General features: G+C 43.8%; 1 protein-coding gene across 1 annotated transcript in view; it reads left to right on the forward strand.

Annotated features, from left to right (window-relative positions):
• Window positions 1-4,988: 4,988 nt before the first annotated feature.
• ARHGAP6 (Rho GTPase activating protein 6) overlaps window positions 4,989-16,001 on the forward strand; it is a 314,963-nt gene continuing 303,950 nt past the window's right edge. The window contains exon 1 of the mRNA XM_042037783.1: window positions 4,989-5,554. Coding sequence (XP_041893717.1) covers window positions 5,051-5,554 — 504 coding nt within the window. The 5' untranslated portion in view covers window positions 4,989-5,050. The remainder of the gene's footprint in view (window positions 5,555-16,001) is intronic.

Genomic DNA, 16,001 nt, shown 5'->3' on the forward strand with positions numbered 1-16,001 from the left:
GGATTCGTCTGTGTGACACTGAAATGCTTGGATTGGCGCGCAGAAGGCGTAATACTCTCTCTCTCTCTCTCTCTTTGGAAAAATAACCCCCAATACTAGTGTATGCATATGCATTCTATATATATATATATGTATATCTAAACGTACATATGTATATACGTGTAGACACACACATACAAATACGTACACCATATTTAGTTATATATTCTATATGCTATAAAATACATACGCATGCTGTATATGTAACTGCTGTAAGGATATGTAGTAGACATACAGTAGCAGTCCCCGTTGTCATTGTTATTGCTTCAGTGCAGCAAACGTTTTGAGGAGTAATGGCATTAGATCACTTCTCCCTTCCAGTATAAATAAGCCTCATTTTCCGTTTATAGAAAATGGCTTTTTTTTCTTTTTTTTTCTTTTCTTTTCTCTTTTTAAATTTTTTTTTTGTTTGTGTGTGCTGTCACACAGCATCAGCTGTCCTAGCTAAGCACTGACTAGATCACCTGCTGGGTGAAAGTTGAACCCCATGGAGCCAAATCTGGGTGCTGGCTCCTTGTGCGGACTTATGCACCCACTCCACAGCTGCTTCCACAAACACTTCTGTAGCACTCTCTCTTCTGGAGGACCAGCCTTGCGTGCTGTGCTGAAATGTCTATAGATCAATTCCACTGCAATACAGACAAAACTTCTGTAAAAAAAATAACAGCTCTTTTGTTTTCACAGAAAGACTGGAAGAGATATATTTTAGATAAAAGTATTTTTGTCCAAAAATATCAAATCCCAGGAATGACAAAGTAAGGAATTCTTCTGTAAGAAAAGAGTAAGCTAAAAGTGTGGCTTTGGGAATTTTTTTAATGCTTAATAAATTCTAAAGAAATAATTCGAGTAACAAAAAGCTATTTTCCAAATCACCCTTGTTTTCAGGGATTTGTTCAGAAGTCTGAACAAAACAGACTTTTTTTTAATTATTGAGATGAATACACACACATTTGGATAAACAATTTTTTTTTTAAATTCAACCAAAACAGCTGGCAGTATCTCCTTCCAATTTCAGTTTAATGGGGCATTATAAAACCAGACATTGTTAAAATAACAGTAAGACCATCATTTCTCTAAAACTAACCCATTCAATGGGCTTGTTATTAAGTCAGATTATAGGCATTTATGCAAAGTCTCTAAAAAATTTATGCGGGTTAAAGTTTTCTTGACTTTGATTCAAAATTAATATATGTTTAGAACCAGAGAGGGATTCAAGTTGGAAGGAACCTCGAGAGGTCTATAGTGCAACTTCCTGGTCACAGAAGGGCAGAAACTAAACTAAGACTAGGTTGCTTAGTGCCTTTCTCAGTCAGGTCTTGGAAACCACCAATGAGAGGGATTCCACAACCTGTTTCAGTACTGATGATTACCCTTGGTAAATCCATGCTGGGTCTTTCCAGTCACATTTTTCTCCTCTGTGTGCCCAGAAATGGCTTCTAAGAGAACTCGCTTTTGTGATTTTCCCGAAGTGAAGCCACCAGCCTGTAGCAGCTTGGGTAGTCCTTGCTCTTTTTGAAGATAGGTGCAACATTTAGCCTTTTCCAAGCCATTAGGTACCTCTCCAAATCTTGATGGCCTTTCAAACTTAAAAAGTGGCCTTCCAGTGACATCACCCAGCTCTTTGAGCACCCTCGGGTTCATCCCCGCTGGCTCCTGAGACTTGCATGGCCTGGGATTCCTCAAGCAAAGATCCATGACTTGGTCCTTTTCCCCTATTTACAGTTTTTTTCACCTTGAGGCACAAAGGGCTGGGACACTTTGTTGGTGAACGTCAAGGCAATGAAGGCATAAGTAGAATCATGGAATCATTTTGTGCCTCTTCTGCAAGTTTTTTAAATACCTCCAGGGATAGCAGCTCCACTGCTTCCTTGGGCAGTCTGTTCCAGTGCTTTGCTTCAGAAGAGAAGGGATGATGACCAACATCAGATCAACTAATATTATCTCACTAATCCTCTGCAGATATGGCTGCCCAGCCAGTATCTTGTGGCTGGAAGTTATCAGTAAAATTTGGGAATTAGGACTGTGTTTTTGTCCACGCCCACTAGAGCTCAAGCCTATTTCAGGGTGGTGCTGTCAGGTCTAACAATAATGCAGTTCATAGTGATGATGAACAGAAACCTCAAAAATAATTAACAAGTGCTTTTATTGCCATTTCCCCTGAAAGATGCAGACAGCAGCTAAGACCATTAGTGAAGTTGTCTACGTGGAACATATCTATACATATGCTGCATTTACTCTTTGAATTGCAGCTGTGATCCTCCAGGTCTCTGTCTTATGAAAATTATAATTTTTCATGAGGGCTTTCATGAACTAAACCAGCTGGGCAGTAAGTAATACCTGGGCTGAAGCTGGTGGAAATAAGAATGCTTTGCCTCCACTTCATTTAGAGTAGCTACTCGTAAGCTGATGTATGCTCCTAACTATGCACTTATCTGATCGTTTCAGTCTCCTTTCACAGGCTGTGTGTGCAGTGTATAAGGATCTGAATCGGAAACTTGGAGGTTTGCCTGCTGGCAACCAGCTGTGCCCAAGAGTATCAGCTCTTCAAAGTGGGCAGGGCACCTCACAGAGAGTGGCGGGAACTGTTTCTGGTGAATTTTGGAAGCAAATGTGATTGTCCTCTCTACTCCTCACGTGATGAGTTCCTTACAGCTCTGAATTTCCCTCTCTGCATTTTTCCTCATGTCTTCCTGTTCCTTCATGTTCGCGTGATATGTTTGTAGAGGACAAAAAAAGAGAATACTTGGAGCCACACGTACGTATAGTTGTATTGCAGATGTGCCTCTCAACCAAATTGCTAGAATGGGCACAGAACTGCAGAAACAAACACAGATTGTTGTTTTATGCTTCAGACTTTCTTTTTAGTCTCAAGCATGACAACTTATTGAAGGCATTAATGAAGAGGCAAAATGAAATGAAGCTTTAAACAGAAACAGCTGCAACCTTAGCTGTGGAGGAACTTGGAATTAGGCAATAGGACAGTTTATTAAAATAAGAGGGGAAAGCTACTTTGCAGACCAAAAACCAAAAAAATCTCATTCGGAAACATTACCTAGAATCAGAACACCTCCCTTTGAAAGTGGATTGACTTGTGTGCTCTTGCTCTTTATGAACCTTAAACAAAGCCACAGAGAACTGTCTACTCTATCGATGAAACCAGAAAGTGCTGCCATAGAGCATTTACCTGCATTGGCTTCAGGACCCCAGAGAGAACAACACAACCCTGCACTAGGGCTTGAGGCAAAAATGCAGCATGAGGAGAAAATAACCCTTGTGTCATGCTAAAGCACTTTTCTTTTTTCAAAATAACCAGGCTTTTTCTAGGGAAATTTTCTAAGAGCTGCCTGTGAGAGTTTTGGGGAGACTGGAGGGTTTATGGAGCCGGTGGGTTTTCAAGTCAAAAGAAGGGTGCTTAGGCCCCATGGAATCAGTAGTCTAACTGTGAGTTCATCTGAGACTGCGGAGGTTCGCCACTTGCACCCGAGTTGTCCTTGGGCATCTTCCACTTACTCCATATAAAAGTATAGGTCAGGAAGAAAAACAGGATTTGATTTTGTGTTTTGCTTTCCAACTTGAAAAATGTAACGGCTGTAGAGTTCACTGACATAATAGCAACAGAACCGAACCCACCCATGAAGCTAAAGGTTACTTAGTAAAGTTTAAACACTAAGTAAATGATGGTGTTGGGGATCCAGAAAGAACCTGACAAGCATCTGCTGAACTCTCCCTGTGAGGGGAGAACTCTTAATATTCCCACCTAGGAGAAGAGGCAGGAGTCAGATTCTGCAGCTGAGGGGCTTCTTCCTTCACTCCAGGTGAGGAAGGAGCTGGCTGCCTTCATGGAGCTGCATGGTATTGTCCCTCTCTGTGTGTTGTTTCTGCATTTCTTTATAATTTTGCGTAAGTTTGTTCTGTTTCTCTGGTAAATGTTTCCTTGCCTATGCTTGGAGTGGGAACAGAGAAAATCTCAATGGAAGATCAGACATGTTTAGTTACTAGTCCTCAGCAGGCTTAGCTCCACTGGTCCCACTCCTTTCTTTTTCTGCGGCTGTGAGGTACTCAGCAGAAGAGTTACAGGTCTTGGTGACCCATGCTGCCTGTGGGGCTCACGTCCATGTGCCCTCAAAGTAGGTGTTTTGGCAGAGGATAGAAAGAGAGACGTGGGCCGGAACACAGGTACAGGTCGAGCTCCGTTGAAGACCCTGTCCCGTGTGCTGCACACGGTGAGCATCCTGTTTATTGCTGGAAGTTTTTCCTGAAGACATCATCTCTGCCCGACACAGCCGGGGCGGACGGGGGTCCCATAAGCAGCAGCCGGGGCAGGAGTGGGACGCGGCGCAGGGCTCAGAAGGGCCAGACCGAGGCTTGGCTGCACCTCGGGAACGATCGTTCCGGAAAAGAGCCGCTACTCGATCCCTCCCCAAAGCGCAACTGCACCGTCCCAGTGCGGCAGCGCCCGGGACCCGCAGCGCCGCTGCCCGCGCAGCCCGGCGGGGCTGGCACCCCCGCGCCCCCGACAGGGGCGTCCCGCGGCGACACCGAGGTGCAGGCGACACAGGGAGCGGCTCTCCCCGCCCCGTGTGAGGAAGCAGACGAGCCTCGCCACCGCTGGACCCGACGGGGTGTGTGTGTGTGGGGCGGCCCGCGACTCCCCTGCGCGTCGCGGCCGAGGGGGGAGTGACTCTGGCAGCCTGCGGCGAGCCCAGATAAAAGCTCCGCTGCTGCCGTTTTCCCTCCCCTTTTCTCTCGTAACTTTTTTTTTTTTTTCCCTCCCTCTCCCTCCCAGCAAAGTGACCGCGCCGGCGGCAGCCCCGGAGCAGCCCCAGCGCCGCACGCCGCCATGAGCCCCGCGGTACCGCCGTCGGGCCGCGCTGCCGGGGACTGAGCCCGGGCGCGGGGGACGCCCCGAGAGCGGCTCCGCGCCGCCGTGGCGGGGGCTGGAGCCAGAGGCAGCGAGAGCCCAGGCAGGACCGCCGGCCGCCCCGCCGTGCCCGGGGCAGCGCCCGCCGCGATGTCGGCGCAGAGCCTCCTGAGCAGCGTCTTCTCCTGCTCCTCCCCGGCCGCCGCCGCCCCCGCCGCCGCCAAGAGCCTCTCCAAGCGGAGGCTCCGCCAGACGCGCAGCCTCGACCCCGCCATCATCGGCGGCGGCCGGGAGGACGGCGAGGGCGCGGGGCGGGCGGCGCGGGCGCGGGCCGCCGGCAGCCCCCCGGGGGAGCGCCGCGGTCCTCGGGGCGCCCCGCCGCCCCACGGCGCCTCCTTCTCCACCCCCAGCACTCCACTGGAGCGGTCGCCGCCGGGCAGCGCTCTCTTTGACGAGGAGAGCCTCCGCGGGAAGCGGAGCCCCGGCTGCGAGCTACCCTTCTTGGCGCGCACCCCCTCCGCCCTGGCGCTGAGCGGCACCGCCAGCCCCGCCAACAGCATCTTCTCCTCGCCCCGGCGCTGGCTGCAGCAGAGGAAGGGGCAACCCTCGCCGCCGGAGCCTCGCCCCGCCGCCTACGTCGTGTGGAAATCCGAGGTAGGCACGCCCGCCCCCGGGGGACGGGCACTCGCCGCGCTGCCCTCGCCCCCGTCGTGCGCCGCCGCTGCCCGCCCGCCCGTCCGTCCCGGCGGGGCGGCCTCGCGGGGCTCTAGCAGCGCCCACCCGGTGGTGGGTGCGCGGCTCGGCGAGACCCCGCGCGTGTCCGCTCCGTGCGGCGGGGCCGTCGAGGCCGCCGTGGTTGTTGGTGCTGGGAGCTGGCATCTGCGGCGCTGGAGGGTCGGATATTTGACGTTCCGTCGACGGGTTCCATGTGTAGTTGTCCCACGCCTGTAAAACCTTCCCTTCCAGTTTCACACCTCTTAAACTGAAGTATGTGATGGCTTCTAACAAGATAGACAAATTATTTTTAATGTGCACACCCAGTGAGCTGTGATTTATTTGACAACGCACATGTGTCAAAACCACATGAGGAGCAATTGTATTCCAAGACAAATCCAACTTTGCAATGCAAATATTTATTCATTTAACTTGGATGTCGTCGGTGTTGGGCTGCAGATACCATACCATGTGGACGAATGTTTTCAAAAAATGTAGCGTTGTTTCCTGGTAGCGATTGCTCAGCGAGTTGGTTATGCTGAGCCCTGTGTAGCCGAAGAAGAAGAAGAAATTTTTTTGTTTTAAGAAATTCTCCATCCTGTTCATGGTGATGAGGCTTCCTGCTTAACTGTTTAGTAGTGCCTTCTGGAGAACTGGGATCAGAAGGCAGCCATTTCCATTTCCATTTCCATTTCAGATGTACTTACTATAAATAGTCAGTAATAATTAGATGCATCAATAAAGCAGTCCCATTGTTGCACTGGGATGTGGAAGTCCTTGTAAAATGGTTACTTTACGCAGTGATCTGAGATCCAAAGCCAAACTAGGCACCATGACAGCACAAGATTACAAAATGTAGTTTTTAAGGGCAAAGGCTGCCTCTTACCTGAGCTCCCATATCCCCCTGTTTGCTTGGAGTATAAAAGTTGTCAACATCTGCCAACTGGGATGGAGTGTCAACATGTGGGTGGTGACTTCAGGCATGCTGGCTAATGTTGAAAGAGGTGATGAAGAATTTTAGCAGTTTTTAAAAATGGATTATTATGAAGTCTTGTAATCAGAAGTTACTCTTAGCAAGAGTTCATCTTGATGCTTGAATTTTAAGATAGTAAAAAATTCACGATGTCAAAGAACTTTGTGGGAGTTGCAGCATCAGTGGCAAAAACCCACCAGTGGACAGTGAGATAATAGGTGGTCACACTAATTAAGGATAAGTTTGCTGCTTATCCACTTATGATTTTATAGGGTACATCAAAAAGTATAAGATACATAAGATTTCCTGCGCAGAGTGTCCTGACATAGTCCGAGACTCACAGCACAGTCTCTGATGTGTAAATCTAAGCAGATTTTCTCTGAATCTATTTGAAGGTGATGGACACTTGGGGCATTTTTTTCAGATCTGTATGTTGTCAAAACACATAGCACAACACATCTTCAGACTGCAAATTGAAAAATACTGGGTCCTTTCTTAATTTGGTGTGTGTTTAGCATTTTTAAATAGTCAAACCTTTTTTTGGGAGGGATGTCATTGTCCCAGCTGTCACAGTGGTGAGGCTGTGATGCAGGAGCAGGGTGTGCTGGCCTCCTGCAGAGGGTCAGTGTTGTCACTATGAATTGGTAGCATTTTATGTCAGTTGTCATTTAATGTGATACTTGGTAGTTTCAGAGTTGCTATTTTCAAGATGATATACAAATATGAACTTACTTATTCAGCAAAGACATGTACAAATTATATTAATCTATATTTTAAAAGAAGCTGCACATTCGTAATTTTGATCTTATTCCCCTTCATATTTTAGGGATGTGTCCTAATGGTCATTGAGTCTGGTCTCATTATAAAATAGCATTATTACTGAAGGATTTAGTTGTTTGCTTCCTATTTAGCGTTTATTTGAAAAGGTTCAGTTTTTTGGAAGCCAAGGATTTTTTTGTCTTTGCAGCTTCATCCTGGCTGCAGCAAAGAAAGTGTGCTTGAGGAGGTGAAAAAATCCACATTTTACTGGGTGAAAAAGAAGTAACTGCTTATAATATTATAACTTTAAAAGGTCCCATTATTCAAATTATTGTATTCTCAATAGGAAATCTGTAGTTCCATTTCTATTCAACTTAGGAAATGAAATACATCACAATGATGATTTTACTTGGCTGTAAAAGACAGCTGAACAGATGACTGCCTAATGAAAATGAACATTGGAAGTTTTGGTTGTGGTACTTAAAAATTCCAATCCTGTTAGCTGGGAGTAAAATAAATGTTCATTGCAAAATCTGTTTTCTTTACCTTCATTCCAACACCTTCAGTGTAATTGCTCTTTTTAGAAAATATTGCTCTAGAGCCACTGTGGAAGCAACAGGGTTATGCACTAGGAGATACATGTGGGAATTATTTTCTCCCCCGCTACCTTAATGTGTAAAGGAGTAAAGAGAAGTAAAAATGCCATGGAGGTTTGCTCTTCAGAACCCCTTCAGTATTATAACTTCTGGGCAGGACCTCCTGCACCTGTCCAGGCTGGATCTGTGTGGTGGCACGTAGAGGGACATGCTGAAGGTGGGGTTTGCAGCCTGCGCTGGGTGAATCCTGCCAGGACAGCTGGTGCCTTGGGGCTGCAGGGGTAGGGGCACCTGGCCCAGCTCTAGTCAGGCTTTAAAGCATGCATGCCCTACTTATCTGGGATTTCTGTATATGAGGCCACAATGCCCATACTAACTTTGTTATGAGGCCATGAGAATAAAATGGATTGCTTATTTTACCTTTTTTGCATTGTAATTCTTTGACTTTTGCATTTTATACCACAAGCCTGTCTATTGGCCTAGGGAGAGAAAGGTTGCTGCTAAGTTCATGCCACCATTCATAAATAATTTTTAATGGAATGCCTGAATGCACAGGGGATTTCCAGTTTCAGCAGCAGGTCACACCTAAGTGTGTTAGCCCTGTATGCTTAGGTCCACAGATTTTTGAATGTGAAGCCTCATCTGACAGAGGTGTCTCTCACTACTCCGTGACCTGGTACTTCTTTATTGACAGGTTGTTTTCTTCACAATAATATTTTACAACTGTAAAGATTATTTTTGGTAGAGCTTTACTTTGCTGACAGCTATTCATTCACCTTTCTGCTTACGTATATAAGCTGCTTAAATAAAAAATCCCATTCCTGGGTCTGTGGAAATCAGCAACAACATTTCCAGTGGTTTCAGTAGGACAAAGACAAGGGGGATTTTTAATAAGGGGAAAAAACCCATTCATCCTCCATTCCCAGCTGTCCTTTTATGCCATTTTCCTTAAAGAAAATTCACTTTCACTTGCAAAATTAAGTCTATTATGCTTTCATTAAGTGCTTTGTATGCTCAAGTGACTCTCTAAGTAAACTAAATATCATGGACAAGATGGTAGAAATATCTAGAAATACCTTGATGCCTTGATTCTGCCAAAATTGGTCACACATTTATGCTAACATATGTGAGTAGTCCTGTACAGGTTAAAGATGCAAGCATTTACATTGACTGGCTGAAATATGTTTGCTGGGTCCAGAATAACTCAAGATTAATAGATCTGTGTGAAGTCTCAAGTTGTGTTAATTCTTCTGCTTATTTTTCTATCTTAAAGATGGTAATGGAAAGCCACAACATGTGTATAAAAAATATGGCAAATCATGGGAATGTATCCAAGTAATCTATTTGTTATGATGAACCAAATCTACAACTTAAGCTTCAATGGCCTGATTATTTTGCTGTCATAGTCTGTGTGTAACTAACTCATTAAACATTACCATCTCCAACTAATATGCTTTTTTGGGGGGGGGAAGCTGATTTTAAAGCAATGGTAGCATAACATCTGCAGCCTTCCCAGTTGCATGCCTGGCCCCTGGGTGGCAGGGGGCAGCATCCTTAGTTTGCAATTTGCTTCTCAGTGAAACCGGGTTGCTGTGGTCAGCAACCTGTCAGCTGTCAGCCCTTCGTCACCTCCTCCTCCTGACTCAACTCTGCGATCCCCTGGGTCGCCCAGAAAGGCTTTCTGTTGATCACTACAGGAGGAGCTTTCCATGGCATGGGAGGGAAGGTTGCACTTGTTCCTCACCAGGTTTTGGGGGAGAAGCCAGGAGTTGTCCAGGTGTCTCCTGCGCTGCTGGTTGGCTAAGCTGTGACAAGCTGCAAGGATGTTGGAGAAGCCAATCTTTGCTATCAGAACAACATTAGTTTAACTGAATTATTCTATAGCATGGCCATCAGAAGTAGTGAATGTTCACAGCACAGGCTTCAGCTGACAGGTGCCTTGGGAGGTAAGTTCACTGGCTTGATACTTCAGAGTTTAAGTTCATTGGGAAGGCAGTGTCAGATTCTCTCTTTCATTGTAGCAAGGTGGGGGTTGGCTTTTCTCTCAGGCAGCCAGTGACAGGACAAGAGAAAATGGCCTCAAGCTTTCTCAGTGGAGGTTCAGGTTGGACATCAATTGTGAGCACAGTGTCTGTTACCCTTAAGCACCTTGATACCTATCCCAGGGATTTTGCTGTATGGATAGAAGACATGTTGGAACATACTCCCTTGCAGAGCTCTGATTAACTGTCCTGGAAGCAAAATGAGGGTCTGGCATATTTAAATGGCTAACTTGCATTTTTTCTGTTGAGGGGGATTTTTAATGAGATGTGTGAGAACTGTACTTTGGAAGATTTTTTTTTTTAAGTAAAAATCTGTGTGTGCTCGTATTTACCAGTGAACTAACTGTTCTGCTTTATTTTCATCCATAAGACATTCCAAACCACTGGACACACAGATTAGTCTCAGCATAAGTCTGTCCCATTCAATGCTGTAAGTGTTCTATAATAGCAAAATTTGGTGGGCAGGAATGTTGTGGGTCTCTCATGACAGGAATGCCATTAAAAGTAACTAAATATATTCAGTATTTCTGATTTTGGCAAATGTACTCTTCCCATTCTCAACTAAATTACGTCTGAAGACACTGGATGAAAATATGGGGGTTGATGGCTAGGACAGACAGAATTCTTCAAGTGTGCATTGCTTAAGTAATGGGAAAGGAACTTGTGAAAATAATAGAAATGAGACTGAAAAGTAATTTTGAGTAACCTCTAAAATATTAACAATCCAGACTGCTGTCTTGACTTCATGGTGGAGTTGAAGCACATTTAGTTTTGCAGACTATTGTACGTCAAGAACTGTAGCTGTGACAGCTTGCAGGTGAAGAACATTGCAGAAGTTTCTTCTGCAGTGTTCTGGCTGTATAAGTGCACAGGTATTAAGCCTGTTTGGGGGATTTTTTTTTCCTTCCAGATGTAAATGTCGTAATTGAAACCAGCAGGGAGTTGTGAGCACGTAGAGCTGAACAGTCATGATGGCATAGTAGTAACTTCAGTGTAGCAGTGTCAAAGTTGGAGAGTTGAAATCTTCATGTAAAAAAGGTACTAAAAATCAAAATTATAATGACAATCCCGTCTTAGTCTCTTTAAACATGATAAAACACCACTCATGTTTGATTCTTTGGCTATGTGGCACAGTATTTGAGAGCATAAGGATTACTGGAATTGAGCTAACATTTTAAAATGTACCTTTTGTACCTCCTGGGTTACACTGGTTGCTAACTGAACCAGGTGTCTGGATTGTGGGAGAAGAGGCCAAATATTCCATTCAATTTATGGAAAATGGAAAGGGAGCAATAAGGAGGTTCAGGGCAAGGTTCAGACTTCATTGGAATTTGGCATTGCAACTCATTGGCCAATTTTGGAAGGTACTGAACTTTCATACTTCAACAGAGTACTAAGATGTGTGCTTTCCTTTTGGCTGGTGACTACTAATCAAACCAGAGTACCAGGAAGGAAGCAAAGCCTTTAGTTACCATTCAATCTTAGGAATTTACTTTCTTCACCTCTCTTTAAAACTGTTGTATTAATTATTTTCTAAAATTTTTTAAGCTGTGCTGGTTCAAAATAATTTCTATTATTTTTTCTCTATTCTTATCCTGTAATGATAATACATGTCAATGGAGATGTATGTGGAGGCTTTCTGGTTGAGTTTTAGTTTTTCCTAGATGTATACAGACTGGCTATTTCAAGTTACACGTTTTTTCCACTCCAGTTATCAGCTAAGAATTATTAAATCCCTGGGAGAGTTGAGAGTGTTTTTGAAGGATTTGATGAGCTTCCAGTCCCTGATGCTTGCCACATTGTTGTACTGGAACCAGATGTTGGGTGCCACATGTTTGTGTTTTTGGACCTAAGTAGGTTAGGTACTGTGTCTCTGGCTCATAAAACCAAGCATCAGTTTCACACCCTAAAGCTGTCATCCCTGGGTCATCATCCTCACAGTCCTGGCTATGGGAACAGCTTGCATCAGCATCCCCAGTTGTGAAACCAGAATTGTCTTTTCTGGATCTTCCTACTTCATCTCTTCTGTATCCTCTCAAAGAAAAGACTTTCTGACTTAACTATTTACCCATGAGGACTCTATGAGTGTGTAAGGTCAAAAAGAGATTTTTGAGCACTGCACTTAGTGAGGATGCACATGAACGCTCATTCCAATGCAGAAACTCTCCTGATGGCTGCTGGGAACTTGCTTTTCTCTTTCTCACCTGCTAAGTTCTGAGTTCCTGTTCCATGCACTTGGACGTTTTTAAGTTGGGCTTGTCTTTTATCCATTTCTAGGACTCCTTTTTATGTGTATCTTCAGTTATCCTCCCTGCCAAACATTAAAAAGGACGATACTTTGTCTTGTTGCATTCCTCACCTGAAATTCATACTGAAAAATAAAAAAAAGCTGCTTCACTGTAGCTGTTGCCTCCTATTTGGGTTGGCCAAGTCTAATGTTAATGAGTACTTTTGTTCTCATAAATGGACAAATTGGTTTTCAGAAAAGTACAAAGTATGTTACAGACCTTGCTAACAAATGAAAGATTTAGTTTTAGGTTTTTTAGTGCAATTAAGATTACTTTTGCATTGCCTTGGAGTTAGCCTGGACTTGATTTTCAGTGATGGAACTGTACCTCTGCTGAGCATCTAAAACTGATTTTGCAAGAGGAAGACTAATACAAATTTTCCATTTCTATTTTCAGGTTTTATTTACTTTATCCCTTTGTTTTCTACTACTGTTGTAATATGGCAAGATGATTTCTGAGCACTAACTTTTTCGTTTTTTCTCTGAAGGGTAATTTCAGTTGAGTAGCACCCTACTGAGAGTAATGTGGTGAGAAACCAGTTGGCCGTGTTCTGTTCAGTTTTCATTTGCCTCTCTCTGTAAAAGTTTAAAAATATTCCCCCTACAGGAAATGTTTTCAGTTCTGTTATGTCTTTTGCTTCCCATAGGAGGTATTTCTTTTAATTTATTGAATAAACCCATAAAAATTTTGGCACAATAGTGTCTTTGGGCAAGCTGTTTAAGAGATCTCACCATCTTCTGTTTTTAGAAGATGTGCAATTGTTTCATTATACAGTGCTATGAGGCTCTGGGGCCAGCTGACAATTACGTGGAATGGGAGAATTTGAAGCTAAAGAATGTGGATTGGCACATCTGCTATCACTTCTCAAATGTTGTTATTTTGATTGTTTGAATCTCATATTTATCTTTCTTAAATCATGAAGAAATCCCTTTTCTGTTTTCCCTGTCTTCAATCTTTAAAGGATTCTGGGTGATATTTTGCTCTCAATCTCATCACCACAATTCCTTTTGAAAGTGTATGTGTTTATAGGAAGGCTAAATCCTTGTAAGGTCCTGGTTGGAAATCAGCTCTGTTTAACTGTTAAATTAATTTGATGACAGTGCAGACTAGTATTTGAAAGGGGTGGTGGGGAAAGAGAGACTGGGATGGATTACATTTTCATGTTCCAGAAAAAGACCCTATCTACTCTGTCATAAATTAGAACAACATGGTTGAGTTTTCTTGTGGCTATTTCATAACACTCCTACTGACAAAATATGGCGTGCCTCTTGCTCATTGCTTCACTACTGTTTCTCAGGCATGTGTTTGTGTCTGCATCCAGTGACAGCTCTTGTTCCAGCACAACACAGGGACACATCTTGTAGGTCTTTAGAAGGGGGCGGCGGACTCAGAAATGCTACATGGAGTGGGCTGTGCCAGAGAGTGGGTACCAAACCATAGCAAGCCAGGAGAATTAGGCAGCCAAATTACTTAAATAGACACAATTGGAAGTTTTATTTCAGAGATAAAGTGCCTCAATTCTGTAGTCACTAAAGGAATGCAATGTAATTGGCAGCCAATACATATGGAGGGTTTTAAAGCAACTTTTTAATAGAACAGTTAGGAAGATTTACATCGGCAAATTTGCATATTTTAGAAGTCTCTGGCACGCAGTCCAAAATGCTTCTTGATGCTTTTCTCTGCTTGAGGTATGAGCACATACGATTTCCTCGCTCTGTAAAGGCTCAGATGGAACCTTTCTGTTTCGTAAACCTCTCCTGAACAGAGGCAGAGTGAATGTAACAGATTAAAATACTTTTCTTTCTTGGAGTAAATTACATAACAGAGCCTCCCACCTGTTTTTTAGCCCAAAAGCAGGTAAATTACACCACCTCACATGGACCAGAGGAAAACGAGTTAATCTAACTCCTTTAGTGAGCTGTGGAAGGTGCATAAGGTGAAGTGCAGGATACCTGCATACTGGGCTGCATGAGCAGAGAGGTAACAGGCAGGTCAAGGGAAGTGACTTCAGCCTTGTGAGGCCCCATCTGGACTCCTTTGCAGAAGGGAGATGTTGACAAACTGGAGCAAATGGAGTGGAGGGCCATCAGGACAATTAAGGGATGAGACTGCTTAATGCGTAAGAAAAGGATGAGATTTGTTTCAGCCTGGAGAAAAATTAAGGGGGGATGAAAATCCACTTTTACTACCTACATGGGGACTAAGGAGAAGATGCAGCTGGGTATTGTCAGAGTTGTACAATGACAGTCACAAGTCGAAGCAAGAGGAATTTTGAGTAGATCTAAGTAAAAAAGCATTCACAGCAGGAGTGGTTAACTATTGAAATGGATTCCCCAGAGAGGCTGTGGAATCTCTGTTCTTGGAAATTTTCAGCCCTTGACAGGTCAAGGCCCAAAGGATTCAATCAAATTTTTAGGATGAGACCCAGCTTTGAGTAGAAGATTGGACAAGATGACCTGCAGAGGTCCCTTCTGACCTAATATTTTCTGTGATTCTGTGACTCAGAGTATCGTTTCTTTCCATGGTAGAATGAAAACTGCTGTTCTCCCTTGTGCTACAACATACCTTTGATGGGACAAAAGTTGCTGAGCTACAGAAATTATGATGCTCTCCAGCACCAACATTTGAAGCAGGCTTGTAAGAAGAGTAATTTCTCTCACTCAATCATTCTCCAAAGCTGCTGGTATGTTTCTACTCTGTGAGGCATATCCTACTCTTATGCTACTCCTGTTGTCTCACAAATGCAAAGAAAGCCAGGGTGGCTCTTTAAAGATGTCAGTAAAATTCAAAACAAAACCACAACCAAACCCTTCTGAAATTCAAGTGCTTTCAGAGGCAGCTGGACAGTGCTCTAGCAGAACTTCAGCGGGGATTTGGCAGGGAAGTTTTAGTAACTTCTTGCCAGGTCAGCCTGTCAGCTCGTTTAACCAATCCAGCCTGTTTCTTCCGGCACCAGGGAGCCCAGGGCTAAAAGGGCTTATGCCTTCAGGACAGCGTGCTGTTAGGACAGACTTGTTCTGATGTTGAGCTGTGCCCTTTTTTGTGGCTTAAGTTTAAAAATATTGAAGATTTGGCAAAACACAGTTAACTTTTCCTACCATTTCATGGTAATTCATTGTGCTCATGACAGGCCATATGATGCGCTGCCTAAAACACTTCAGTTCGATGACTGTAATAAAATGATGGTTCAGAAGCGTAGCAGTCAATTTAGCTTTTCTAACTTTCATTTTTGTAATCTTGCATTATAAAAGTAAAAATGGTCTGTGAGAGAAATGGAAGAAGGAAAAAAATTGAAGAGGTATGCAAGAAGAAAAGGAAATCTCCTGCTGAGCTTTGAGCTGGGAATTGCATCAGATACACAGAAAAATAGGTGTGGTAATAGGACTGTTCAGGATTTGCCTATATTGTCTCACATAGCAAGAGTTTAACCTGATACTGACCTTACAATTTATGAGCTTAAGGATACAGTTACGTAACTGGGATCAGTCAAAGCTAAACTAAACTGGAATAGGCAGATGGGGCCACACAGCCTGGAAAAAGCTGGTACCAAATTGGCTTGCTGAAATAAATGCTTCCATTCTGCTATTTAAAAGGAGTACAGGTCATAATTTGCTGCTGTTTACAATGCAGCAGCGGGCTTTTTTGAGCTTCTGGATCATGTTGATCAATATCAGATCTGTGTGTCTTTTCTGTGCTCTTGAGAAATGATTTTGGCAAGTCTACTTTAGC

Source organism: Corvus kubaryi, unplaced genomic scaffold (assembly GCF_017639235.1).
Source record: "Corvus kubaryi isolate FWS band 111438036 unplaced genomic scaffold, C.kubaryi_AGA036_p1.0 133, whole genome shotgun sequence".
NCBI classification, from domain to species: Eukaryota; Metazoa; Chordata; class Aves; order Passeriformes; family Corvidae; genus Corvus; species Corvus kubaryi.